The 26,537-nt window shown below is 36.7% G+C and overlaps 2 protein-coding genes across 6 annotated transcripts; one reads left to right on the forward strand and one right to left on the reverse strand.

The window, feature by feature from the left end:
* The first annotated feature begins 1,525 nt into the window (after positions 1-1,525).
* LOC132059185 (uncharacterized) lies at positions 1,526-21,559 on the forward strand. Of its 5 annotated transcripts, none has more exons than XM_059451720.1 (4): positions 1,526-1,670; positions 18,581-18,645; positions 20,467-20,995; positions 21,070-21,558. In XM_059451720.1, exons 3-4 carry the CDS (start codon positions 20,505-20,507, stop codon positions 21,140-21,142), a joined length of 564 nt encoding a protein of 187 aa, XP_059307703.1. In that variant the 5' UTR covers positions 1,526-1,670; positions 18,581-18,645; positions 20,467-20,504; the 3' UTR covers positions 21,143-21,558. The 5 variants fall into 5 exon arrangements, with proteins under 5 accessions (XP_059307703.1, XP_059307708.1, XP_059307705.1 ...); XM_059451725.1 differs by having other exon boundaries at positions 21,105-21,557; XM_059451722.1 differs by lacking the exon at positions 1,526-1,670 and adding an exon at positions 15,024-15,145 and having other exon boundaries at positions 21,070-21,559.
* On the reverse strand, positions 21,541-22,478 carry LOC132061069 (probable LRR receptor-like serine/threonine-protein kinase At5g48740). Its single transcript, XM_059453945.1, has 3 exons — positions 22,394-22,478; positions 21,979-22,124; positions 21,541-21,618 (listed from the first exon to the last, which is right to left on the reverse strand). The coding sequence occupies exons 1-3, from the start codon at positions 22,476-22,478 to the stop codon at positions 21,541-21,543; spliced, it is 309 nt and encodes a 102-aa protein (XP_059309928.1).
* Between the last annotated feature and the right edge of the window lie 4,059 nt (positions 22,479-26,537).

Here is a 26,537-nt window from a genome sequence, read left to right on the forward strand (position 1 = left end):
TCCAGTTGGTCTTCTTTGGAAGTTTTATTCTTCTTTTGGATTTAAAAAATAAAACTGATTCGATTATCAAAATGATTAGAAATGAAGAAAACTGAAGGAGAAGGAAAATTGAGATTTTCTTAATACTACATATGGTATGAGCATGACTAAATAGAGATCTGAGATAAAAGATAATCAATATTTGCATGTAAACAATAATTTGAGTAGAAATTTCATAGGCAAATGAAAAAAGAACTATGAATGCGATACTTTCATCGTTATCATTGATGTATGCAGACAAGTTATCAGTTGAATTCCATGTCTCCCCTCATTTATTGTTGTGAATTCTCTTCATTTAGTTGTCACTTGAGTTGTGTTAAGGATGAAAAGCTAATAAAGAATAGTAGTTTATATATAGGAGGCGTGGTACTTTACGATTTATGTTCTTTCCTTTTCTCATAATTGCTAAAAGTAATAGGATAGTAAGTTGTTCCATTAAGAAAAAAGATATAAGCGTTAAATTTGAGGGGAAAACGTAGTAAGTTGTTAAATTCAAGGGGGAAAATAGTACTTTACTTAACAAGTTGTTACAAGATTGAGTAAAATTAGATTTACATAATTTTTGTATTTTTTAATTACATAAAAGGGGCGGAAGAAAGAAAAGATTAAAAAAATGGGACAACTACGTATATATACATCACAAGGAGAAATATTTATGAAACGTGACGATAGTTTTATATTTACAAAACATAACATTACAAACCCTATACAAAACATGCTTTTTTTAAGGATTTTTTTTTTTAGAATTTTTTTTTTTTTTTTAAAATATTTATTTTATTTTTAAAAAAAATATTTTTTCCCTCAAAAATTTATGTATGAAAGTTGTATGAAATGTGTATATCTCACTCAAGGCTTAAAAAGTTCGCTCAAAATTTAGTGTATGAAAACGGTATGAAAAACGTATATCTCGTTCAAGGTTTAAAAAATCCGCTCAAAATTGTGTGTATGAAAACAGTATAAAATTTATATCTCGCTCAAGTCTTAAAATTTCGCTCACATTTTCGTGTATAAAGTTTATGTTAGATTTTTGTAAAATTAATACAACTACAACAACCACTACTAACAAAACAGGATTTCCCGACCTCAATAAACCGACCTCAGTTGAGGTCGGAAAAAAACTGACCTCATAAGGTCGGAAAAAAACCGACCTCATGAGTTCGGTAAAGTCGTAATATTTATTTTTTCAATTTTTTTAAAAAATAAACCAACCTCATGAGGTCGGTAATATTGTACCAAAATTTGAAAAAATAATGTACCGACCTCACTAGGTCGGAAATTTATTTGATGCTAAATATTATAATTTTATTTTTAATTTAAAAGAATACCGACCTCACGAGGTCGGTTTATTAAAAATAATTGAAAAATTATTTTTGATAAACCGACCTGTGAGGTCGGTATGGTTTTAAATTAAAAATAAAATAATTAATATACCGACCTCATGAGGTCGGTAATATTAGCCAAATAAAATTAAAACAGCCCCAATTAAACCCTTCTCTTTCCCTCTCACGTTTTTGAGGTCCCTCTCTCTCTAAACCTAATACACCGTCGACATCACCATCAGTGCAGGGAGCCACCGTCGCCGTCGTCCACACCCAGTACCGCGGTTGCCGTCGCCAGTTATCATCAAAGAGGTATGCTTTCTTTCTTTTCTTGACTAAGAAATTTGTTACTGAGTTGAGTTGTTAGAGCTTCAGTTACTGAGTTGTTAGACCTTCGCCATTACTGAACTTGACATTATATACTTCAATTTGCTGAATAAAAGAAGAGTAAACACAATTACAAATAGAGGGTCTTCCATAAATTCTCAGAAAAATTACTTTGGCCATTTGGGGATACAAAATAATGAAATTACTTTGGCTATATGGGGAATCAGAGAAAATGGTGAAGATGTTAAATGCAATTACCAATAAGGGATCTTGAATAAATTCTCCAAATATTACTATGGCCATTTGGGGATACAAAATAATGAAATAACACTCAATTGGAGTGGAAAATCAAGAAAGATGAGAATAAAGATGGGATTTTTTTTTTACATGCTTCAAAGTTGACATTATGTACTTCAATTTCTTTGAAAGAAATAAGAGCTAAACGCAATTACACATAAATGGTATTAAATAAATTCTGGAAAACCCACTTTGAAAATGGAATCAGTGTTCAATTTTGAGTGTAAGTAGTTGGCAATAAATTTTGAGTGGAAGTAGCTGGCAATAAATTATATTGCTAAATATAGCTTGCACCTCATAAGATTTATTATCAAAATACAAATCAGAGCTAGTGACTAAACACCTAATTTGTGTGAAGTAGTCCTGTTATATCTCGCATTTTGTACGTCGGAATATTTTAGGTTAGTTGTGACAAGTTAAAGACAAGGCTATTTTCCGACTTTGTTTCAAGGTACAAGTCGTTTATGATTGTATTGGTATGGAATATTAAGGAAGTTGGAGTTAAAAGTGAATTTATGGGAAGTTAGACATTTCATGGAAATTAAGGGCCAAAAATGAAAAAAAATATTTCATGATAATAGCCACATGTGGCCGGCCAAGGATGTGGGCCATAGGCCACATGTATTAATTATTTAAGTGGCTAAGATGATAATGAAAATCATCTTCATCATTTCTATGCCTAGAAAGTTCAAGAAATATGGAGAAAAAAAAAAAGGCCATTCGGCCATGGTTGAACCGAGAGAGAGCCAAGAAATTTGATCATGAAAAATTATTTCCTTATAGTTTTCATATCAATTAAAGGGTCCTCTACACCATGGAGTAATTGTTGGGACATGCAAAACATTCTTTCTTGCAAAACACAAGCTAGCCGAAAGATGAAGTGGGGTGGAAAAAGGTATGGTTCAATCTTATTTTTCATGTCTTATGGATGATTTGTACATGTTGTAGTATGTAGAAACGAATGAAAATCACGAAATTGGGGTATTGTTGTTGTGGCCGTGGATGTGCCATATGTTGTAGGAATAATGAATTAAAGTTATTTAGTGTTTTAGTTGTTGTTGTTATGGATTATGTGATGAAGAGAGGAATGAAATTTATGAAAGTTGGTATATTGAGACTAGGCCGTGTGTATGTACCATTATGTAGAAGTGAAGAACTAAATTTATTTAGTATGTTTGGATTGTTGTGTTGTGGATTCCATGATGAAAAATGAAGTTTTAATGATTCAAGTTAAGGTTATAATTGTGTGGGCTGAATTGGAAGATAATGTGATCTCGATGTGGTTTCTTGAATTTATGAAAATGAAATTGTAAACGTATGTATTGTTGACATAATTTATGATTGTGGAGGAAGGAAATGTGTTAGTCTTTGTTTTCGGGTTTGGGAGTGATTTCGGGTGAGTTGGAGTTTTGTTTGGGTTGTTTGAAATATTGTATGAATTGTTTAAAGCATTCTCGAATATTGTTTGAATGGGTTCGGATTAGAAATTGAATGTATGAGTGGTTATGTTGATTTGAATGCAAGCAGTCGAATTGAATTTAATGAAATGTTGAAGTATGTGAGAAAGAGTTATTAATGTTAGAATGCGTTTTGAATGGATCGTCGATATTGTTATTATGATTGGTGGTATTGTTGATGTTGATTTGGCCGAGTTGAATTCTCGGGGTTGACGAATTTATAGGGGAATTCTTTGCCGAAATTTCTGTAGAAAAAGTAATGGCTTGGAATTGGATTCTTCGATGTTTATGACTAATATTCGATATCCATTGACGTTGTGTAGACCTTGGAGAGTTGAGACTTGAGTTGGATTAGCTTAGGAAGCGATCGAGGTATGTAAGCTTAACCCTTCTTTCTTTGGCATGTCTTAGTGAAAAGTAAGTTATGACACGTACCCCGAGGTTATTCTACTCTTGCGGTCCGAGCATGTTTATGATCCATATTTGTTTCTTGATATTCATATTCTTAATATAGTCAAATTATGGTCTTTATGTTTTTCGCATGAATGGATTTCAAAGATTGCATAAAAGTTTGTTTTCAAAAAGGGTTGGTTTCCTAAACGATTCCGAAACTACGAACGTCCGTAACTTTCGCAGAAAGGCTCGGATCGCTTCGATTTGTTCGTAGAAAGTTTTAAAATGAATAACGTTCGTAATCTTCCGAGGCGGACTCGGATTGGTTTGGCATATGACTATGATCCCTATGGTTTTGTTAATACGTGTATGATATATGCTATGTTTCCGAAAGATATTTGATATAACTATGGTCCGATTTTTCAAATGACATTCCGTTTAGACTACTTCATTGAGTCTGTGAGTATGATTTTATGTGCATATGGTTTCTCACTACTCTGCTCGTGCAAGCTCAATATGTCTTTCACCGAGTCCCGGGCCGGGTACGTATTCGTGCACATTCCTTTGCATTATTCACCGAGTCCCGAAAGGGCCGGGTACGGTATATGATGATATGATTATTCACCGAGTCCCGAAAGGGCCGGGTACGACCGAGTCCCGAAAGAAGTAGTATGACCGAGTCCCGAAAGGGCCGGGTACGGCCGAGTCCCGAGATGTGATGATATGGGGATGGCGGCCAGGATGGCATACCGAGTCCCTTCCTAGCGGGGCCGGGACACGCTCTTCACCGAGTCCCCTGACTGTAGGGGGTGGTATATATGTATATATATATATATGTTTATGCATGCATACATGATGATGACATGATTTTGTTTACCGCGCCCTCAAAACGGGGCGGGCACGTTATATGTATACTTTATCTATGCATATTATGATTTTACTTACCGAGTCCCTCATTAGAGGGCGTATACATATGTACTATGATATAATGACATGATTATGATATGAATTTTGCTTCCGAGCATAAGTATTTGCATGATAGATGTTTTCAAAGGCAAGTCTTCCGATTTCTCTGTACTTTACTTCAGTATGATCCCGCTTATTGTATTTCATGGTTTACATACTCAGTACATATTCCGTACTGACCCCCTTTCTTCGGGGGCTGCGTTTCATGCCGCGGGTACGCCTGACGAGTTGAAGATATTAGCGGATGATGTTCCATGTGGGATTGGCGAGCTCCATTTTCTCCGAGTCTTTCTGAGTCCGAGCACTATGATACGGATTCATGTTCCATGTTAGAGACTTTGCGGAACGGTGTCGCGGTATGTAGTATGTCGGTTTTGTAAGCGGCTCCATGCGGATGTATTGTGATGTATTATTTTACGGGTTTTATATGATTACGGGTTTTATTTGATTTGAAAAAGATAAAAAGCAAATTTGTTTTACGTAAATCTTCCATTATGTATTTATGCTACGCTATGAGGGTCCAATATGGTTATGAGTGTCACGAGTCGGGTTCGCTCGGCCTAGGTAGGGGTCGGGTGCCCATCACACCACAGCGGATTAAGGGTGTGACAAATTGGTATCGGAGCAGTTTGTCCTTGGGGTTGTCTGTAAAGTCGTGTCCGGTAGAGTCCTGTTTATGGTGTGAAGCGCGCCACATTTATAAACAGGAGGCTACGGGGCATTTAGGGCGCCACATTTATAAACAGGAGGCTACGGGGCATCTAGGATGGTTACTCTTCTTTGACATCTTAGATCGTGCGATAGAGCCAAGTCATAGGAAATGAGATTTCCGACACTGACCTTTGACTTCAGCAGAGAAATGGCATCGACGGAAGAAAGCGACTAGCGACATCGGAAGCTACGAAGTACGCAGGTAAGCAAAGGTATGAAAGATATATGTCGGGTAAGATATTAAAGTACGATTGGAATACAAGTCGAAGGTTAAAAAGGAAAGTAAATAAGAAAGTGTGACAAAGCCGATTGAGTTGGGGCGTACAAGGTATGTTTATTATTTTTGTCCGTCGATGATGTTGGGAGCCCGTGTGGCTATAATATGATGTGATATGCATATATGTATGTTGGCCCTGTGAGGCATTGTTGGTATTTCTTGTGTACAGGTTTTGAGATAGTAACAGTTACAGAGGAAACTCTGCCGAAATTTTTCCAGGAATAAAGAAAGAATGAGATTTAGGTTGTGATATGTCTGGAAACGGGGTCGTGCCAATAGTAATGAAATTTTTTTTTGACTAAGATACGAGCGCGGAACACTCGGGAAAGAAGTTAGTTGCGGAATTGGGGATAACAATAATTGGAAGTTCGATGTCGATACGGTAAAAAGAATTTGGAAGGAATAAAGTTGGTTTAAAAGATAAAGGGTTAAAGAGTGTTACATTACTGGAATGATCACGAACAAGATATGATGCGAGTGTAACGAGGATTATTATGAAAATAAGAAAAGCCTAGTGAGAAAGTGGCTAAAGCTACGATATGATCTATGTCGCTAGAATCTAACGACGAGTGTGAAACGGAAAAGCGAGCTATAAAACGAATAGGAAAGGCTTATCAAGTTGGTAGGGGAAGTTTGGAATAAGGATTATATAATAACGAAATGATAGCGAGTATGAGAAAGGAAAGGGTAATCGGAACAAGGAAATAAGAAGGGAGCGAGACAACAGTGTAGTAATAGGCCATGATATGTGTAGTCAAGGATACGAGTACTGTAAGTGATGGGACTATGAAAGACACGGATATAGAAAGGACGAGGAACAAGGTAAAATGGGGGCAGAAATCCAAGGACCGCCAACCGAGTATCTGTAAGTAACGATGATCGAGGTGTACTCCGCGCCATTGAAATCTGGGGGTCTAAGATGGAAAAGTAGTCATGTCTAGAGGTGAAACGGGAATATTGAGGATTAAAGGGAGTTGAAATAGAACTTGTGATGTCAGGAGACTAAGAAACCCTTCTAATTCGGAGGGAAACGTGTTATGGGGACGTTTCGAAATCCGTTAAGACTTCGATTTACTCTAAAATACGTGACAAAGGTGATGCGGTAGGGTGGACGCAGTTATACAAGCGTTAAAGCGTCGTATTCCGTCAGAGTTTCAAAGTTAAGCGTGCTGAAGTGAGGGAAATTTTAGGATGGGTGACCCCCCTGGGAAGTTTCTGAAAGTCTTACCAATTCAGACGCAAGAAGTAAATGAGAAGCTAGAGTGATTCAAGGACAAATTAAGAGTCGGAGGAGTGGGCAGAAACCTTAAGAGGTCGCGCAGAACGGGGCAAATTGGACCGATAAAGAGAAAAAGGTACATCACAGCTCTAGAATTAGGGTGAGTCGGAATAGTGTATGGAGATATCTTGTAAGCAAGATAGTAAGGACTATATGTGTACATAGGTACGCACAGGATATCCTGTACATGGTTAGATCAGCGGATATATGTATTCCGGTAATCAACGTGGCGGTATTTGGAAGGTATTAACCGAACAGAGTAACGAGGTTCAAGTGGAAAAATATATAAAGAGTGCAAATGATACAAGGCAAGCGGATGTTGTTTTCACTACAGGATAAGCTTGGGGAGTGTTAATACAACGATATTTGGAAAGGAAAGAAAGTGAATAGATAAACGGCAAGGGAATCTAAATGCCGAAATAAAAGTGCCGCCTCATTGAGAGTGGAAATGCAAACAGAGGGCAAAGTAGAATTGGGCGATAGTATAAGTACACCCCTAAAGGGGGGAAGCGAGGGAGAGATATAAGTGTAAGACGAAGACAATCGACGCTACAATGCCCTGAATACGAATGCTTGGGCCGCAGGTGAAGCTCTTTGCTGAGACAAGTTAGAGAGATTGAAAGGCCAGTAGTAAAGGGATAGAAGTCAGGGTAATAATCGAAATGGCGCTGAGAATTAATTGTAAGTATCCAGAATAACGTGATATTAGGAAATGGAGACTTAAAGAGAGGATACGACAAAGGAAAGTAACGAGTAGCTTACGGAGACATTGTGAAAGGTGGAACGGCTATACGGGATCAAAGAGTAAAATGTAGGCAATAGAGTGGTTGCTAGCAGTAGAAAATTTCCTATGGTAGAAAGTAAGAAAAGCGGGGAAAAGAAGTATGATAAGGTAGACTCCTAGCAAATACAAGCACGGGAGTAAGATCTGGAATAGTACGAATCAGGAAAAGGAACGATCGTGACTAAGATTAAATATGCAGGTCGTGCAAGGGCAGTCATGTTACCTATGAATATTATACACTGGAGGTGAGACCAAGTGAATTCTTAACGAGAAAAGTTTAGGGTCGGTAACAACAATACGGGGATAATACTTTAGGTGCATTAAGGAAAGATGTTAGGATGGTTGGAGACAAATTACCGAGGTGAAACTAGTACTGAGAACGAACAGGACATGCTTGTGGTTGAACCAAAAATGTATTCCGACGTTGGTGGTAGGAGAAGAGAGGCAAAGATAAAGTGAAACATAGGGATTAGTGAAGCTACGCTGAGGCGATTCTTAGAATAATTTGACTCCCTTCGTACATTCGGGTAAAGATTGCAACATCACGTGTGATAGGAAAGTTGAGAGCAAGATTTGAGCAAAGGGACGATAGAAGAGTTCGGATTAAAGATAAGGTAATGACATGAGACAATGTGCTAAAAATGTAACAAGATGAGTAAAGAAAGATTGTAAGACGATTTAAGCAAGTGATCAGAACTAGTTGGCCGCAAAAAGGAGGGTGAATTTATACGCTAACCTCTTTCAGAATTGTATCAGGAGATAATGGTTAAGGCAGGGAACGGCTATTAGTAGCTCAGAAATGACAGAAATCATATGACGACAATCGGTATCGACACTTAGAATTCCAGACTGGTGAATGGGTATGCTTGAAGATATCATCCGTGAAGAACGTGATCAGATTCGACAAGAAGGAAGAGCTTAACTCGGGGTGCACCGAATCTTATTACACTAATTGTAAGGCAAGAAGGTAGCGTGCTAAAGATGTAGCTTCCGTTAAGGTACCGTGGCGGAATAATAACAGAAAGGAAATGACTTGCGAGCCGAGGAGGAAATGAAAGAGAAATATGATTGTTAAATGGGATTACATGTTATGGTAGTAAAGGGAACCCCCCCCCCCTCGAGATCCTTAAGACCCTATACGACTAGTTGAACATTCGAGGACGAATGTTCTAAAGGGGGGAAGGATGTTATATCTCGCATTTTGTACGTCGGAATATTTTAGGTTAGTTGTGACAAGTTAAAGACAAGGCTATTTTCCGACTTTGTTTCAAGGTACAAGTCATTTATGATTGTATTGGTATGGAATATTAAGGAAGTTGGAGTTAAAAGTGAATTTATGGGAAGTTAGACATTTCATGGAAATTAAGGGCCAAAAATGGAAAAAAATATTTCATGATAATAGCCACATGTGGTTTTAAACTAGGCCAATGATGTGGGCCATAGGCCACATGTATTAATTATTTAAGTGGCTATATATATAATGTGAAAATCATTTCATCATTTCTATGTAATTAGAAAGTTCAAGAAATATGGAGAGAAAAAAAAAAAAAAAAAAAAAAGGCCATTCGGCCATGGTTGAACCGAGAGAGAGCCAAGAAATTTGATCATGAAAAATTATTTCCTTCTAGTTTTCATATCAATTAAAGGGTCCAACTACACCATGGAGTAATTGTTGGGAAAAACATTCTTTCTTGCAAAACACAAGCTAACCGAAAGGGAGAGAGGGGTGGAAAAAGGTATGGTTGATCTTATTTTTCATGTCTTATGGATGATTTACCAATTGTACATGTTGTAGTATGTAGAAATGAATGAAAATTAGAAATTAGGGTATTGTTGTTGTGGCTAGTGGATGTGCCATATGTTGTAGGAATAATGAATTAAAAAGTTATTTAGGGTTTTATTGTTGTTGTTGTGGTTATGTGATGAAGAGAGGAATGAAATTTATGAAAGTTGGTATATTGAGACTGTGGCCGGATGTGTGTATGTACCATTATGTAGAAGTGAAGAACTAAATTTATTTAATATGTTTGGATTGTTGTTTGTGTGTGGATTCCATGATGAAAAATGAAGTTTTAATTATTCATAGGAAGTTATAATTGTGTGGGCTGATTTGGAAGATAATGTGATCTCGATGTGCTTGAATTTATGAAAATGAATGTTGTAAATGTATGGATTGTTGACATAATTTATGAATTGTGGAAGAAAGAAATGTGTTAGTGTTGTTTGGAACCGGGTGATTTCGGTGTTCCATGGAGTTTTGTTTGGGTTGTTTGAAATATTGTATGAATTGGTTAAAGAATTGGTAATCGAATATTGTTTGAGCGTTGGATTAGAAATTGATCGTATAGTGGTTATGTTGATTTGAATGCAAATTGAAATGAATTTAATGAAATTCAAGTAGAAAGGAGTTATTAATGTTAGAATGAGTTTTGAATGGATTATGGATATTGTTATTATGATTGGTGGTTTGTTGATGTTGATTTGGCGGAGTTGAATTCTCGAGGTTGATGAATTTATAGGGGAAATGCTTCGCCAAATTCAGAGAAAAAGTAATGGCCGGAATTGGATTCTTCGAATGTTTATGGCTAATATTCGATATCCATTGATGTTGTGTAGACCTTGGAGAGTCGAGACTTGAGTTGGATTAGCTTAGAAAGCGATCGAGGTATGTAAGCTTAACCCTCCTTTCTTTGGCATGTCTTAGTGAAAAGTAAGTTATGACACGTATCCGAGGTAATTCTACTTAGCGGTCCGAGCATGTTTATGATCCATATTTGTTTCTTGATATTCATATTCTTAATATAGTCAAATTATGGTCTTTATGTTTTTCGCATGAATGGATTTCAAAGATTGCATAAAAGTTTGTTTTCAAAAAGGGTTTGTTTCCTAAACGATTCGAAACACGAACGTCCGTAACTCAGTAAAGGCCTGACGCTTTCGATTTGTTCGTAGAAAGTTTTAAAATGAATAACGTTCGTAATCTTCCGAGGGACTCGGATTGGTTTGGCATATGACTATGATCCCTATGGTTTTGTTAATATGTTTATGATATATGCTATGTTTCCGAAAGATATTTGATATAACTATGGTCCGATTTTTCAAATGACATTCCGTTTAGACTACTTCATCGAGTCCGTGAGTATGATTTTATGTGCATATGGTTTCTCACTACTTCGCTTTCGTGCAAGATCAATATGTCTTTCACCGAGTCCCGGCTCGGTACGTATTCGTGCACATTCCTTTGCATTATTCACCGAGTCCCTCAAAAGGGCCGGCACGACCGAGTCCCGATGATGTGATGATATGGGGATGGCGGCCAGATGGCATACCGAGTCCCTTTCTAGCGGGGCCGGGACACGCTCTTCACGAGTCCCTCACTAGAGGGCCGGGTATGGTATATGTATATATATATATATATGTTTATGCATGCATACATGATGATGACATGATTTTTTTTACCGCGCCCCTCAAATGAGGGCCGGGGCACGTTATATGTATACTTTATCTATGCATATTATGATTTTACTTACCGAGTCCCTCATTAGAGGACCGGGTACGGTACATATGTACTATGATATAATGACATGATTATGATATGAATTTTGCTTCCGACATAAGTATTTGCATGATAGATGTTTTCAAAGGCAAGTCTTCCGATTTCTCTGTACTCTCTACTTCAGTATGATCCCGCTTATTGTATTTCATGGTTTACATACTCGACATATTCCGCATCGACCCCCTTTCTTCGGGTCGCGTTTTCATGCCGCGCGTGTACACCCGGACGAGTTGAAGATATTAGCGATGATGTTCCAGCGGGATTGGCGAGCTCCATTTTCTCCGAGTGCCGCCGAGTCCGAGCACTATGATACGGATTCATGTTCCATGTTAGAGACTGCGTACGATTTGTCGCGTATGTAGTATGTCGGCTTTTGTAAGCGGCTCCATAAGCCGATGTATTGTGATGTATTATTTTACGGGTTTTATATGATTACGTGTTTTATTTGATTTGAAAAAGATAAAAAGCAAAGTTTGTTTTCCGAAAATCTTCCATTATGTATTTATGCTACGCTATGAGGGTCCAATATGGTTATGAGTGTCACGAGAGTCAGCGGGTTCGCTCGGCCCTAGGTAAGGGTCGAGTGCCCATCACACCCTAGCGGATTAAGGGTGTGACAAGTTCAAAATACGAGAGTCAGAATACTTACCTTTTAAGGTCGAAGTTTGATCATTTTTTATTAAGGTCAATTTGCTCTTTACTTTTGTGTTCTTTAGCTTTCAGTCGTTTCTCGCTACATGTTTTCTTATGTTTTGATTTCGATATTCGGGTAAGAGATCAAGCAAATGGTTTGGCATGTTTCCTTGAGGTTCTTTTTTTTGTGTGTGTATGATTAATTTTTGGGGCAAATTTTCATGTGTTTGGTTTTAAATTTAATGAATTTGTGATGGTTTCTTGATTCTAAGGCACATTTAGCCAAAGGAGTACTTCAATCTCTTGCTCTCTAAGGTCCATATACCCTTGTTTTAGTGACTTAGGTTTATGGTGCAAATTTTCATGGGTTTGGTTTGAAATTTTCTGAGTTTTGATGAGTTTGTGATTCTAAGGTCCATTTTAGCCTAAGGGTACTTATAAGACTGAAATGTTGCTCTATAAGATTTATGTAATGTGCTATAGGCAACTGGTTATTTGGGTCTCTGTTGAATAATTAGTAAAATTTTCCTAGTCTGAAGCTTTAAGTTGGTTGTTAGGGCAACTGGTGATTTAGGTTTTGAACATTGAATTAAATTATTCATTGAATTTGTTCCTTAACAATTTCAAATTTGGTGTTATTTGTGTAGGTGGAATCTCGTAGTTGGATGTATAATAGGACAAATGACGGCCGAGGGGGGATGAGGCAAGCATTTGTAGACGGTGTTGATGCTTTTGTTGACTATGAAATGACACTTGAAACTTTTCAAATTCATGGCTTGATTAGGTGCCCTTGTGTGAAATGTCAATGTAGGAATTACGAGACACCAGAGATTGTTAGGCTTCATCTCTATAAAGACGGCTTTGAAAAAAATTATACAGAGTGGACTAGTCATGGAGAAACGGATAATAGTTTTGGTAGATTTTAAAACTTTGTTGTTGGTGAAAGTAGTAGGGCGGTGGAACCTAATGTCCAAAATTCTAGAACGCACGACATGGTTCAAGATGCTTATAGGATACATTCCGATTTTGAATCCGGTAACCATGATGAAGAAGCTCCAAATGAAGAAGCTAGTCGTTTTTTTTTTTTAACAGTTGTAAAATGCTAGTCGGCCTTTATATGAAGGGAGTCCCCACTCTCAATTGTCTATTGTTGTTAGATTATTAAGCATCAAAGCAGGTTGAAATGTTCCTCAAGGTGCAATGGATGCTGTGATTGGCCTTATATATGAATTAGTTGACCCGAAATTAGAGATACCTGAAAATTACTATAAGGCAAAAAGATTAGTGTCTAAGTTAGGACTCTCGTCGATGAGAATTGATTGTTGTGAAAATGGATGCATGTTATACTATAAGGGTGACGACGGTCTAGAATCTTGTAAGTTTTGTGCAAGAGCTCGTTTTAAGTCGTTAAGACGATGCATTACTTACCTCTTACACCAAGGTTAAAGAGGTTGTCCGCATCAAATAGCTCTGCTCCTCATATGAGATGGCACAGTGAAAATAGAAGGCCGCCTGGTGTTATGTGTCATCCATCAGACGGAGAGGCTTGGAAGCATTTTGACACAACATATCCAGACTTTGCGGCTGAACCACGAAACATTAGGTTGGGTTTATGTTCAGATGGATTCACTCCACATTATGTTTCTGCTACACCATATTCTTACTGGCCGGTTTTCTTAACACCGTATAATCTTCCACCTGAGTTGTGTATGACTAGTCCATATATATTCCGTAATTGCATCATTCCTGGCCCACGTAATCCAAAAGTTTTAATTGATGTATACTTGAAACCTTTGATTGATGAGTTGAAAATATTATGGCTTGAAGGGGTTGAGACGTTTGGCGTTTCTCTTAAGCAGAATTTTTTAATTTGGGGGCCACCTTAATGTGGACTATTAATGATTTCCTGCCTACGAGATGTTGTCCTGGTGGATGGCTTTGGAAAGTTAGCTTGTCCTTCTCGCATGGAGAATACTAAATCGTTCACTTTAAAACATGGCAAGAAAAATTCATGGTTTGATTGTCATAGTCAGTTCTTGCCAATGGATCATGAGTTTAGGAGTATGAAAAATGCATTTAGGAAGAACACAATTGAACAAAAATATCCACCTCCAAGACTTTCAGGAGAGGAAATTTGGGATAGGTTGAGAACTTTCCGAAAGTTACTGAAGAACCATCGTACAAGTTCGATGGGTATGGGCTTGCACATAACTGGACTAAACAGAGCATATTTTGGGAGTTACCATATTGGAAGGATAATCTTCTCCGGCATAATCTTGATGTCATACACATTGAAAAAAATACTTTGATAATTTGTTCAACACAGTGATGGATGTCAAGGGCAAGACAAAGATAATCCAAAGGCTAGATTGGACTTACAGGAATATTGTAGGCGTGACAAGCATTTAATGCGGGACAAACGGAATAGGGTGTTCAAACCCCTAGGTGCTAGTTATTCATTCACAATGGATCGGAAGAAATATTTGTGAATGGGTTGAGAACTTGAAGATGCCTGAGGTATCATGCGTCAAATTTGGAAAAACGTATTGATATGGCGCAAGGAAAGTTACATGGGATGAAAAGCTATGATTGTCAAAGTGTTCATGGAAACTTTGCTCCCCATTGCATTGGTAGTTTGCCTACCGAACTTTGGAAGCCTATGATACAAATTAGTTTGTTCTTCAAAGACTTATGTTCAAAGACGTTGAGGGTGACAACTTTGGATCGGATGCATCGAATATTCCCGTAATAACAAGTAAGTTGGAAAATTCTTCCACCGGGGTTCTTCGATGTGATGGAACATCTTCCAATTCCACCTTCGGAGAAGCGAATTCGGAGGCCCTGATTCATTGTGGTTGGATGTATCTCTTGGTAATAAGTGTAATTTTTATTTATTACTCAGACTAATTTATTTTAAAGAAATTCACGCTTAACATAACATTATGCAAAACAACCGCAAGTCTAAACTAGAGTATCGTTGAAACATAGAGTTGAAGGCTCAATTTGCGAAGCCTATCTTGCTAAGGATACAACTCATTTCTGTTCTTACTACTTTGGGGATGATGTGATATGCTTGCGAAACAGACCCAATCGACATTATGAAGGAGGTGAGAATGATGCCTTAGCGAAGCCGATATCAATCTTCAATCGACCTGGTTCGGGTTCAAAAAAACGTACAAGAGAATTTAATGATATGAAGTCTCAATCTGCATCGATACATGCCTTGCTGAATTGCCCAGAAGTTCAACAATATTATGAGTAAGTTGTTATTATTTTGCACTAAATATCCAAGCACAAGGCATACCAACTAACTTAAACTCCATTTTGTCGGACAGTTACTTTGCGCATTTAAATGGCGTTGAAAAAGTGTATGACCAGTTTGGGAAGTGGTTTAACGATTATGTAAGTGTTACAACCTTTTCACAAGACTAACATAATTTGAAAAGTGCACATTATATTATTGCTAACTTACTATTTCTTAACTGTTAATAGGTTTACTATACATAATATGGTTACCATGACCAACTTTTAAAGGACATATCTTGGGGACCCAGTATGGTCTATTCTATGGACAAATATGGGGTAAATGGTTTCAAATTTACTACCGAAGAATGATCTAAGCGTATGAAAACTAACAACAGTGGGGTTTGGGTTAAAGGTGGGGATGGAAACCAAGCGGGGGTTGATTATTATGGTGTAATTAAGGAGATCCTAGAACTGGAGTACTCTGGTGGTGGCAAAAAAAGAATTGTACTTTTTCGGTGCAAGTGGTTTGATCCAACCCCAAATAGAGGTACAAGGGTACTCAAGCAACATAACACCATAGAAGTAAACCACACGAGGGAGTATGCGGCTTATGATCCTTTCATTATTGCACAAAATGTTAGACAAATGTACTATGTGATGTGCCGTGAAATTATGGCACATTCGATACCTTTTGGCTATAAGTTTTACTTGTTTTTGAGCAAGTCTTGGTCGTTTTGATGTGTTTGTGACATGTTGCAGATGTTTAACGTGATTCGGGAGCAAATCGTGAAAATGGAGTGAAAAAGATGTTCAGAAAAAGAAACTAGCGAAGACGAGTTATACGGAGGAACATACGGACGAAAGTAAAATATTCACGGTCGCGAATTCCCATCGTGAATGCTCAACAGAATGGGTCTTTGTATGAAGCGGATGTCGAAACGAATGGACCGTATAATATTTACGATCCGTAAAACCCACCGTATGTTGGTTCCAGAAGTGTTGTCAAGACAAGAGGTTTTACGGGCAAAGTATACGGACCGTATAATATTTACGGTCTGTGAAAGTTGATCGTACATCGAATGACTGGAAGAGATTTCACGGAAGGCATCCAACGATTCTAAGGACCGTATAAAAAGTACGGTCCGTACATTGGACCGTCGAGGGTAATTTTGTCGATCCAAACTTTGCACGGCTTTGACTCTTATAAATACCTGATTTTAGGTTTCCTGCATTATTATTCAATAGAGAACTCAGTCTTATTTTTCCCTAGTATAAGCTATTCATAATTTTGAAATCTTTTGGGAGATTACAAACAATTACAATTCAATTCTCTTCAATTCCAAACAATCAATTGCAAGCATTATGATTTCTATTACTTCTTATTGTTCTTCTCCTTCTATGAGTAGCTAATTTTCCTTACTAGGGTTGTGAACCCAATTGATGGGTGTTTTGTGATTGGATTTGTGATTGATATACAAATAATGGATTATTAGGGTTTGGTTATTCTTCATTCTTCATTCATAATTAATGGTTGCAAACATTGATTAAAGCCATAGACCTTGATTTATTTGGGAAAATAATTAGGGTTGGTAAGAATAAACAACAAGAACTCAAAGCTTTTAAACTTTGTTTAATAAATTCACTTAGGAATAAGAAGAATTTACTTGGCATGATTAATCGTTCTTCATAGTTACTTTCTTATATTTGGGAAAATCATAGAAAGAAATAATCTTTATTTATTGGAAAATAGTAGAGATTCATATAGTGATTAAGTGCATTCATATAATGATCCATTAGAAGTATATCAAGATCAATGCCCATGATCATACACTCTATCTAACGGGGACACAACCTTAGTTTCTTTTACCATAAATTCACAACCAAAGCAATATTTAGCAATTAGTTACTAAAAAACTCAACTTTTACCAAAATCATCGGATTAAGACATTAGACACTAAACTTAGCATTCTACGAATTTAGTACCACTTTTCACCCTATTCCTGTGCGATTCGACCCCAACCTTGTTGGGTTACTATATTTGACAACGTCCGCATTATACCATTAATAGGTGTAATTTGAGCGTATCAAATTTTGGCGTCGTGGCCGGGTAAGTCTTCTTGGTGGGTGGTAATTAAAGTCAAGCTTGTGGGTCGAGTGGAAGTGGAGAATGTGTTGCCAGTTGCGTTCCGGGCTGACGACATATCAATCGTTCACCAAATAGTTGACAATGAGTTAGAAGATGATTTAGAGCATGCAGAACACATATTAGAAGAAATAAATACAGAAGAAATTAATGCGAGAGGTGAATGAATAATCAAAACGAAACAGCAATGAGGAAGAATGGTCAAAAGAGGGAGATAGGGATGAGGATTAATAGCAATTAGTAAGTATTTTTTTTATACTTTCATATTTTCTTTACATGTTTGAAATTAGTGCTGATTGTTTACTTCTTATTTATAGGTTCTATCTGGAATGGTTTAAGCTTTATTACTCTATTTTTGAATACTATCATTGTTTTGAAGTTGTCATGTTAATGAATAGCTTTACTACTTTTTTTGGATCCATAAACTCATTTTCTGATTTGAATTTGCAAGTGGCATAGTTAGCATAATTATCTTATGTTTATGTGTTTCCTTGCAAATATCGCAAAGAACATAAGCAATGAGTTAGTAAAAATAACCACCATGTTCTCTTCCCATGGTGGTTTGAGCATGATATAGCATGGAAGTAAGCGATTTTGATAAAACAATTGGCCAATATTTGCTTATATAAGTACATATGTTCTCGAAAAATCTACGATGGTTAAGATCTTGTATGAGTAGCCTCTTTGTGATCATATTGTGAATAGCCATTTGCTGCGTATCACACCGGCAAACTCGTTATTTCGATCTATAGTGACCTTCCAAAAGCTATGAAATAAGCCGGCTGAACCAAAAAGTGTCTTGCCTCTTGAAATCCTGTATGCGTGAATTTGGCCAGTAATGTGCATACCAACTGCTGGTTCTAATACATCAGCTTGTATTTGATATTCCATATCATTTGCTATTTCTTCTATTTGTTAGTGTAATCGATACTTACTAGGAATTATTCAATAAATTTCTATTACTCAATAAATAACTTTCTTGTGTTCCTACTAGCTACCATGCAATTTCAGAGAATTTTATTTTTTCAATGCCCTACTTTTGTAAGATTAAATAGATTTGGGGTTTCACAAATGGGATTCTTTTAGTTCCAAAGATTTGACCTTGTAAGTTGGTGATGTACTCAATTTTTCTCTATGTGATATTCTGTTTCAGGGTCAAGATTGATAAAGAAGAAAGGTTTTAAAGGATTCTTTGGGGAAGCAGCAGCTTCGGCAAAGGTATTTATTTCCAGTTGTGTGTAGCCTGTGTCCCATATGAATTTCTGTAGAACAATGCCAAATTTCATACTGCAAGAAAACAATTGCAATAATCAATAGTGTCTGAATTTCCTTCTTCCATGATGAACTAGTTGTCCCAAACTAGTTTCTTACGTTAAAGTATAAGCTTGAATCACATCATTTCCTAGACTAAGATCAGTGATACTAGCTTTTTTTGATATTGTATTAATTGTGAATCAATGTTGCACCATCTTATTTCCTAGTAGCTGATAACTGATAATCAATATAATAGATGTCCTCATTTCCTTCCACAACTGGCATAATCCAGCTTCATGAACGTAATTTCAGCTTAATGTTTTTAGTACTTACAATAAGGTAATATTGTCTATTCGTGGACTTACATCTCAATAATCATGAACCATTAGAAAAGGTTCGGATGTTGTGGAAATGATTAAATCATTTTTTTCTTTCTTCCATAAGAGTTGATTTTTAGATCCTAACATGCTTAACTACCTGTATGTATGTATTTTAGTGAGTTATCTGCCACTTAAGTATGTTCAATTTAGAAGTATAGTGGGAGATTAATAAAAAGGTGCAACCGTAGATACATTTTCTCGTCTATGACCATCATACTATGATACGATCCAAATATGGCAAGTTTCCAATTTTAGCTTCTCTTCCCTTTCAGTAAGTCTAATAAGTCTGGATGGTTGTTGAAAATCAGTTAGAGAGGTCACTTGATATGAACTTGTTAGTTAAGGGACTGCTTCATTTTTAGAATTAGTTATAACTAACTTATGAATTCCCCCTTCCCAATCTTTCCCTCTATATATAGTTGCGATTCCTCTCCATTGTAAGGCGTCTTGGAATGAAAAAGGTCAATAAAATCTGATTCTAAGCTCAGCTCTAGATCTTGAGCAAGCTATTCAAGAACTATTCTTAATCAGCACTAATATTGGAAGCAATAATCGTTGCTCTCCTCGTTTCTTCAGTTGGACAGAAACAGTAACCTTAGCAACCATTGTTATACGAATTCCAACTGTACGAAGCTTGGAGAAACTTTCCTTTGTGCAAAGAAACAGCAATAATATTCTACTTTGAGCCATGTTTCAACCAAGTCATGCCCTCTGGTAAAAACACCAGCAAATATCTTTATGTAATGAGGTTTTTATTTTCCTTTGTAACTACAAACCAGAAAACATAAGTGCTGCTTTTGATTATTTGGATTCTCTGTAGTAATGAAAAGTTTGTGCATCTTTCCCATCGCCATCAGTCTTGTCAGTTTGCAAATCATGTCTAATTATGCAAGTTCCCGTTAAGCAGTTTGAATGTTAGGCCTAAACATTTTTAGTTTAAGTATCTCATGAAATGACGTATATTGTTTTCAGCTTCAGCAGACTAATTCAAGAATAGACAATGTATAGTTCTTGTTTCCATTCTGGACCACTTGTAGGATAAGTTTTAACAGTTGCAAATGGTTAACTGGCAAAGCATTTGCATTGTTATCTATTTGATTGATGCAACTTGCCATTCCTAACCCTTCACCATCTTATCCCCTAGTAGTTGAAGTTCCTTTTGTAATTATCCCCAGTAACTCTGCTTTTGGATCTTTGGTAGTGTCATTTTGTTGCTTGATTGCCGGCCTATTCTAATAGATGAAGGCGTTTGGATAATGTATGATGTAAGATTAAAAAAGAAGTCATTAAAGTCTAAGGTGTTAAAGGATTTTCCAAGTATAGCCTTCACTTCTATGATTGAACAACACGCTTTTCTATTAATTTATATTTGCGATACTTACATATATTATTGTGTAAATGGCAGGTGAAAAGAGGGGTAAGAAAACAAAGAAGGGTAAGGAGATGAGAGTTCCCCAGAGACCACCAGAAAACCTTATGATTAGAGATAGAAGCTTGTCGCCAAGTCTCCCACCACGCGGCGCTCCATTGCCTCATGACCCCCTCATTAATGACATTGCATATAGTCTTCCACCTCCATACAGCTTTGGCCTGCCCTATATGGCTCCACGACAGGGCTTTACTGAGGCGTCTCTCTTGATCCCCTCAATGATGTCCACACTAGGTTATGCTACCCCACAGGGCTTCACTCGGTATACTCTCGGATCTCAGCGGGCGGCGCCTAGTAGTACTCCGACAGCTACGCCCAGCCCGACTGTATCACATCATTCTTCATCATCTACTGAACAGAATGATATTAAGGGTCCTGACCTTCAAGAAAGTAGTTTTGCACCTCACACTCCTAGCACGAATGACTTACCTGGAGGTGTAAGTGCTCCACAACTGGAATCTTATGACTCATCAGGGCTACTCATCATCGAGCCTGCAGGATACGGGTATAAGTTATCCTTCTGCGAGGTTTTCTTTGTTTATGGTTTTGTTTGTTCTCTAAGTGTTTAACTTTTGGTAGTTGGTTACCGGACAAAGCTTCAAGACTCCTTACAGATGAGATAGAAAAACTATTTAAAGACTCACCTACTTAGGGCCAGATGCCACCAAATCGTCAGAGACAGATCTTTTATGCGTTAAAGGTATATGCATTTATTATTTTTATTTAAGGGAAAAAGGTCAATTATATTTCAACTTTCCTGGGTGCGCAGATTGAAAATTGTCTCATTGCTGTCCCATTACATAAATAACTCAAAAAATTTCCGAGCTCACATGAAATTACTGTGCCATTTGATTGAACTAGAGAATACTCATATTTGCAAATTGTGAGCTGCATTGGTGAAGGTCTAATTTATCAATTGGCAAGTCCTTCAGATGCTAAATAGGAAAGTTAAATGTTGTATGCATCTTTGAGCTCGACCAATACTTACGAAATAATAGGCCTCCGCAACGTATCTCTCGACCGACCTTGAGGCCATTAAAGTTGCTCTTCTTATGCTTTCGAATCAAATGTTCCTTTTACGCTCTCATCTACTATCTCAAATGCACCTGCCTGCAAGTATGGCTTTGCCTGAAATTCAGAGCAACATATGAGTGTTATTGGAAGTCAATAAAGTGTTTTCTATTATGTTTGCTATGAAACACATTATAAGATTTGTTTTTACCTATAGAACCAAATTGAAGGAATCTGGAGACCCCGAGTGGCTAAGTGGTTCGCGGCCACAAATTAGTTCAAGAAGAATGACTCCAAAATTGTAGATGTCACTCTTTTCTGTGAGTTATCGAGTGGAATAGTATTTGTAGACAAGTAGTAAGAGAGGTTTAAGATAGGAAGGACCAACGATTAAACTTGATACATGGATAATAAATGATTTAAAGCTTACTCGGGATCAAGATAACCAAGAAGCGTTCTCTCGACAACAGTGCTTACATGTGTTGCATCTGATTGAGTTACTTGCTTAGAAAGGCCAAAGTTAGATACCTTAGCATTCATCTCTGCATCCAGAAGTATATTGCTGCTCTTCAAATCGCGGTGTATGATTCTTGGCTTAGTTCTATTGTGCAAGTAATCCAAACCTTTAAAAGTAACAATCAACCATTATACACTATGTAAAACTTAATGCTACATCATCTGGGCTATATGGATCATTTGGTTATAGAAAACCAAGCTTTTTGGCACACAACTGAGATGAACTCACAATACTCTTTCAAGTAATAATTTGTTTTCACAATTTATTTTTTTCAAGTACAGAAGAAATTTGTTGTTCATGGTAGTCTCCAATTAAACATGTCTCACTACACACATACCTTTAAAAGATCAATCGCAATTTTAAATCAAAGCGCACCCGGCTTAGTGTCAATTTCTTGCTCATTGCTCCCAGACAGCTTATTGTCCCATTGTCTTTTCCCTCGTAGAATTTCAATACACATTCTTGTCCCATTGTCGCTTTCCTCTATAGAATCCAACTGCTGCACTGCAAGTCATATTTCAACTTTCCCGAAGAGTTTAGACTGCCGTAGAACTTAAACCTGCAAAAAAGAAGCTACAGTTAGTGTAAAAATTTATCACCATGCCTGATGTTTGTTTTAATCAAGCTTTCCAAATTTCCTCTTGTCGCTTTTATTGCATGCAATCTGCATTTCCAATTTCCTTGGCAAAACACCAGCCATTTTCTAAAGGAAATTCCTCCATACTTGTCCACGAAGACTCAATTGGCAACTCTTCGCCAAAAAATTACATGTAGGAGGGTCAATTTTTTTATGTACATATACTATATGTTGAATCTGCTTGGCTTCTTAGTATGTTTCCAGTATTTTTCTGCCCTTGTGCAACTGGATTCTGCTTCTTTCCAGTACTTTGAAGATCATGCTGCATGTTTTGCTTCTGTACTTTTTGCTGCTGCTTATTTACTGATTTTTCTGGTGTTGAAACAGGAATCTTATCTACCTCTTGGCTAATTTCTTGTTCACGTGCATCAACCTGATTCATTTCCTGCATATGCCCATCTACATCTTGCATATTAGCACCAATCTATGCCTTGGTGCTAAATTCCACATAGGAACCACAATCTGTTCCTCAGAATTGTTCTTGTCTTCAATCTCTTCACTTGAATTCTTGCCAAACATAATTTCCACTGGATCTGCTGATGTTGAAGAATCACTAGATTGCTCTTGTTCAACATCATGCCCTCTTGCAATCTCACCTTTTTCAACCTTGTCACTCTAGAATTTTCTATCACCACTAAACTCATTTACTTTTCATTCATAGAAAAATGTGGTCGGCCCTAACAGGAGAAGAAGCTAACTCAAAATTTCAAGAAGAAAGCTCAGCGCTTACTATGTGACATGTTAGAAAGGGTTCGCGAATCTAACAAGAAGCCTTAGTGGATCCTTCCTGAAAACTATGACAAGTTACTGCATTACTGGGCAACTAATGAAAGATTCTTACAACTGAGTGAAATAGGGAAGAAAGATAGAAATTCAATGAAGGGTGGCTCCCTACACACTAGTGGGGCTATGAGCCACCTGAGGAGGAAGCTGGCAAGTCTACCTCTACTTTTCATTGCAGGATTGTGAATTTACTTTATTTTCTTTATGTCTTATCAATTTATTCTTTTGCATGAACTAAAACGGGGGATGCCAGTGCCTCAAGATGAGGCGTTCAAGATCACTCACGTAAAGAAAAAGACAAACACTAATGATCCAGATGAGTCTTTTTGTGAGGAACGGGCTAAGCAGACCTATGTAAGCTTCCTTTTATTTTTCATATTTGTTTGTTAGATTAAGTTGTCTGTAGCGAGTGGCTTACTTGAAAACTGCTTGGTTAATGCATAAAGTAACTAAAGAAAATAGCTATAGTAATTCATCAGTATTTGAAGATCTAGTAAAAACTATGCAGGTTGGCTTTCCCCGAATGCAAGTTGATATTAAAGGAAAGAAAAAATTATTGGTAGTACTGTTTTGTTTTCCTTTTAGTAATATTTATTTTAACCCTGTTTTAGTTGAATTGTTAGTAGTATTGATTTCAACCATGTTCTATTTTGGTTGTTTACTAAATGTTTGATAGCTTTTTCTATTGAATTCGAGATTTAAGTTGGTTGCTAATTTTACCTTCTAATTTCAGAATCAATATCAACATTCAAAGGCAGAGTTTCTTTGTACTCAGCCACCCAACACATAGCTGACAGAAGAACAAATAGAGGAAAGGAGGCTTGGGAGTGTTGGTGGTCCCACTAGGTTTGGCATAGCTTACAGAATGCCACATCCTGCATTTCGTCAATACTGGTCGCCCCCGGAAGGCCTACATTCTTCCAATACCGAGTCGTTCGATAGAGTGAGTGCTATGACCATGGAGCAAAAGATTGCTGAGCTATCTAGCCAGCTACGATGTGCCTCAGAGGAAAGGGAGAGGCGGAAGGACATGCAGTTTGACGGTATGAGGGCCCAATTAGACGCATTACTTGCTTCGAGAGGGATTCCCTCATGTCCTAATGATGCTCGTAACCCCCATACTCAATCTAGTGGTGCGGATGATGATGGGACTCACGTGTCAAACACACAAAGGCATGTTTGAATGTTAATGTTGTGGTGGATTTGTGGAATGTGTAAGTGTTTTGTGGATGTTTACGAGGGGTGAAGTAATCTAATGTTGTAAACTAAATTAGTGTAGACTAGTTTAATGTTTTTTGGATGTTTGCAAATGTTGAAGTAGTTTAATGTTGTGTTGATGTTTGCGAAGGTTGAATTAGTAGCTAATGTCTCTTTTGAATGTTTGAATGACATTTTGGTTCAACTTTGAAGTAGTTTCGAATTGAATTTGATGTATTGGTGGTCGTAATATATGTGTTTGTTGAAGTAGCTTAATGTTTTATGTATTTGTAGTAGTTTGGTGAATTGTTGGCAGCTATTTGAGCTGGTTTTAGTTGAATATAAAATTGTTTTCAACTTGACAAGGGGCGATTGGAATAAGCAAATTTGGATCCTACCAATTTTTTTGCAGCATGAGGTCGGTTTTCTGCAAAATTTACCCAGAAACTGCAAATTACCGACCTCATGAGGTCGGTTTTCTACAAAAAATTTCAAGAAATTGAAAATTAACGACCTCATGAGGTCGGTATTATGCAAAAATTTCCCAGAAGCTGCAAATTACCGACCTCATGATGTCGGTTTTCTACAAAATTTTCTAGAAATTGCAAATTACCGACCTCATGAGGTCGGTTTTCTACAAAAATTTCCCACAAAATACGAATTACCAACCTCATGAGGTCGGGTTTCTGCAAATATATTGCAGAAATTGTGAAATACCGATCTCACGACGACGAAAATCTAAAACAATATATTATGTATTCATATAAATTACCGACCTCAGGAGTTCAGTAAACTTATATCGTTATATTATTAATTTAATTTACCGACCTAATGAGGCCGGTACGTTATCTAATTAATATCCGACTCAAAAAATTTTATCGACCTCGTGAGGTCGGTTTTTTTGCCACCTCATGAGGTCGGTAATATTTCCGACCTGATTTTGAGATAGGTTTTTAGGTCGGTTTTTTTCCAAAACCGACCTCATGAGGTCGGAAATAGCCATTTTTTTAGGTCGGAAAATTCTTTTTTTTTTAGTAGTGAACATTGTATACAACTTTGATACAACATTTAAGATTTAAAATAATCGCTCAAATTTTTGTGTATGAAATGTGTATATCTTGCTCAAGGCTTAAAAAGTTCGCTCAAATTTTATGTATGAAGAACGCATGAAATGTGTATATCTCGATCAAGGCTTAAACATTACGCTCAAAATTTTATGTATGAGAATGGTATGAAATGTATATATCTTGCTCAAGACTTAGAATTTCATTCACATTTTTCGTATATAAAGTTCACATTAGGTTTCTGGAAAATTAATACAACTACAACAACATTGTAACAACTTTCATACAATATTCAAGGCTTAAAGTTTTCGCACAATTTTGTGTATGAAAATTATATTAAAAATTTCGCTCACACATACACATTTCATACATTTTTCATACAGCTTTCACACACAAAATTTGAGGTAACTTTTTAAGCCTTAGAGAAAAAAAAATTAATTTTTTTAAATATAAAAATTATTTTTTAAAAAAAATATATAATTATTTTTAAAAAAATATATAAAAGTTATTTTTTTTTAAAAAAATTATTTTAAAAAAAATATATATATATATTTTCTAGAAAAAAATTAAAAAAAAAGAAAAATATATGAAAATCCGTCATGTTTTGCAATATATCGTTATGTTTTATAAATAGGGAAAACTATCAATATATTTTGTAATAAAGAGTCTTAAGTAGGTACCCTATATAATTTTTCCTAAAAAAAATCGTAATTTACGAAATTCGATTCTTTAGGGTATTTGTAAATTTCAAATTCTTTTTTGGTTTCAATTTGCTTCTATGCTTATTTGGTAAGTGTATTCTATTAAGAAGTTAGATTTAACTATATCATATTGATTT

This window comes from Lycium ferocissimum, chromosome 6, assembly GCF_029784015.1.
Source record: "Lycium ferocissimum isolate CSIRO_LF1 chromosome 6, AGI_CSIRO_Lferr_CH_V1, whole genome shotgun sequence".
Taxonomy (NCBI): domain Eukaryota; kingdom Viridiplantae; phylum Streptophyta; class Magnoliopsida; order Solanales; family Solanaceae; genus Lycium; species Lycium ferocissimum.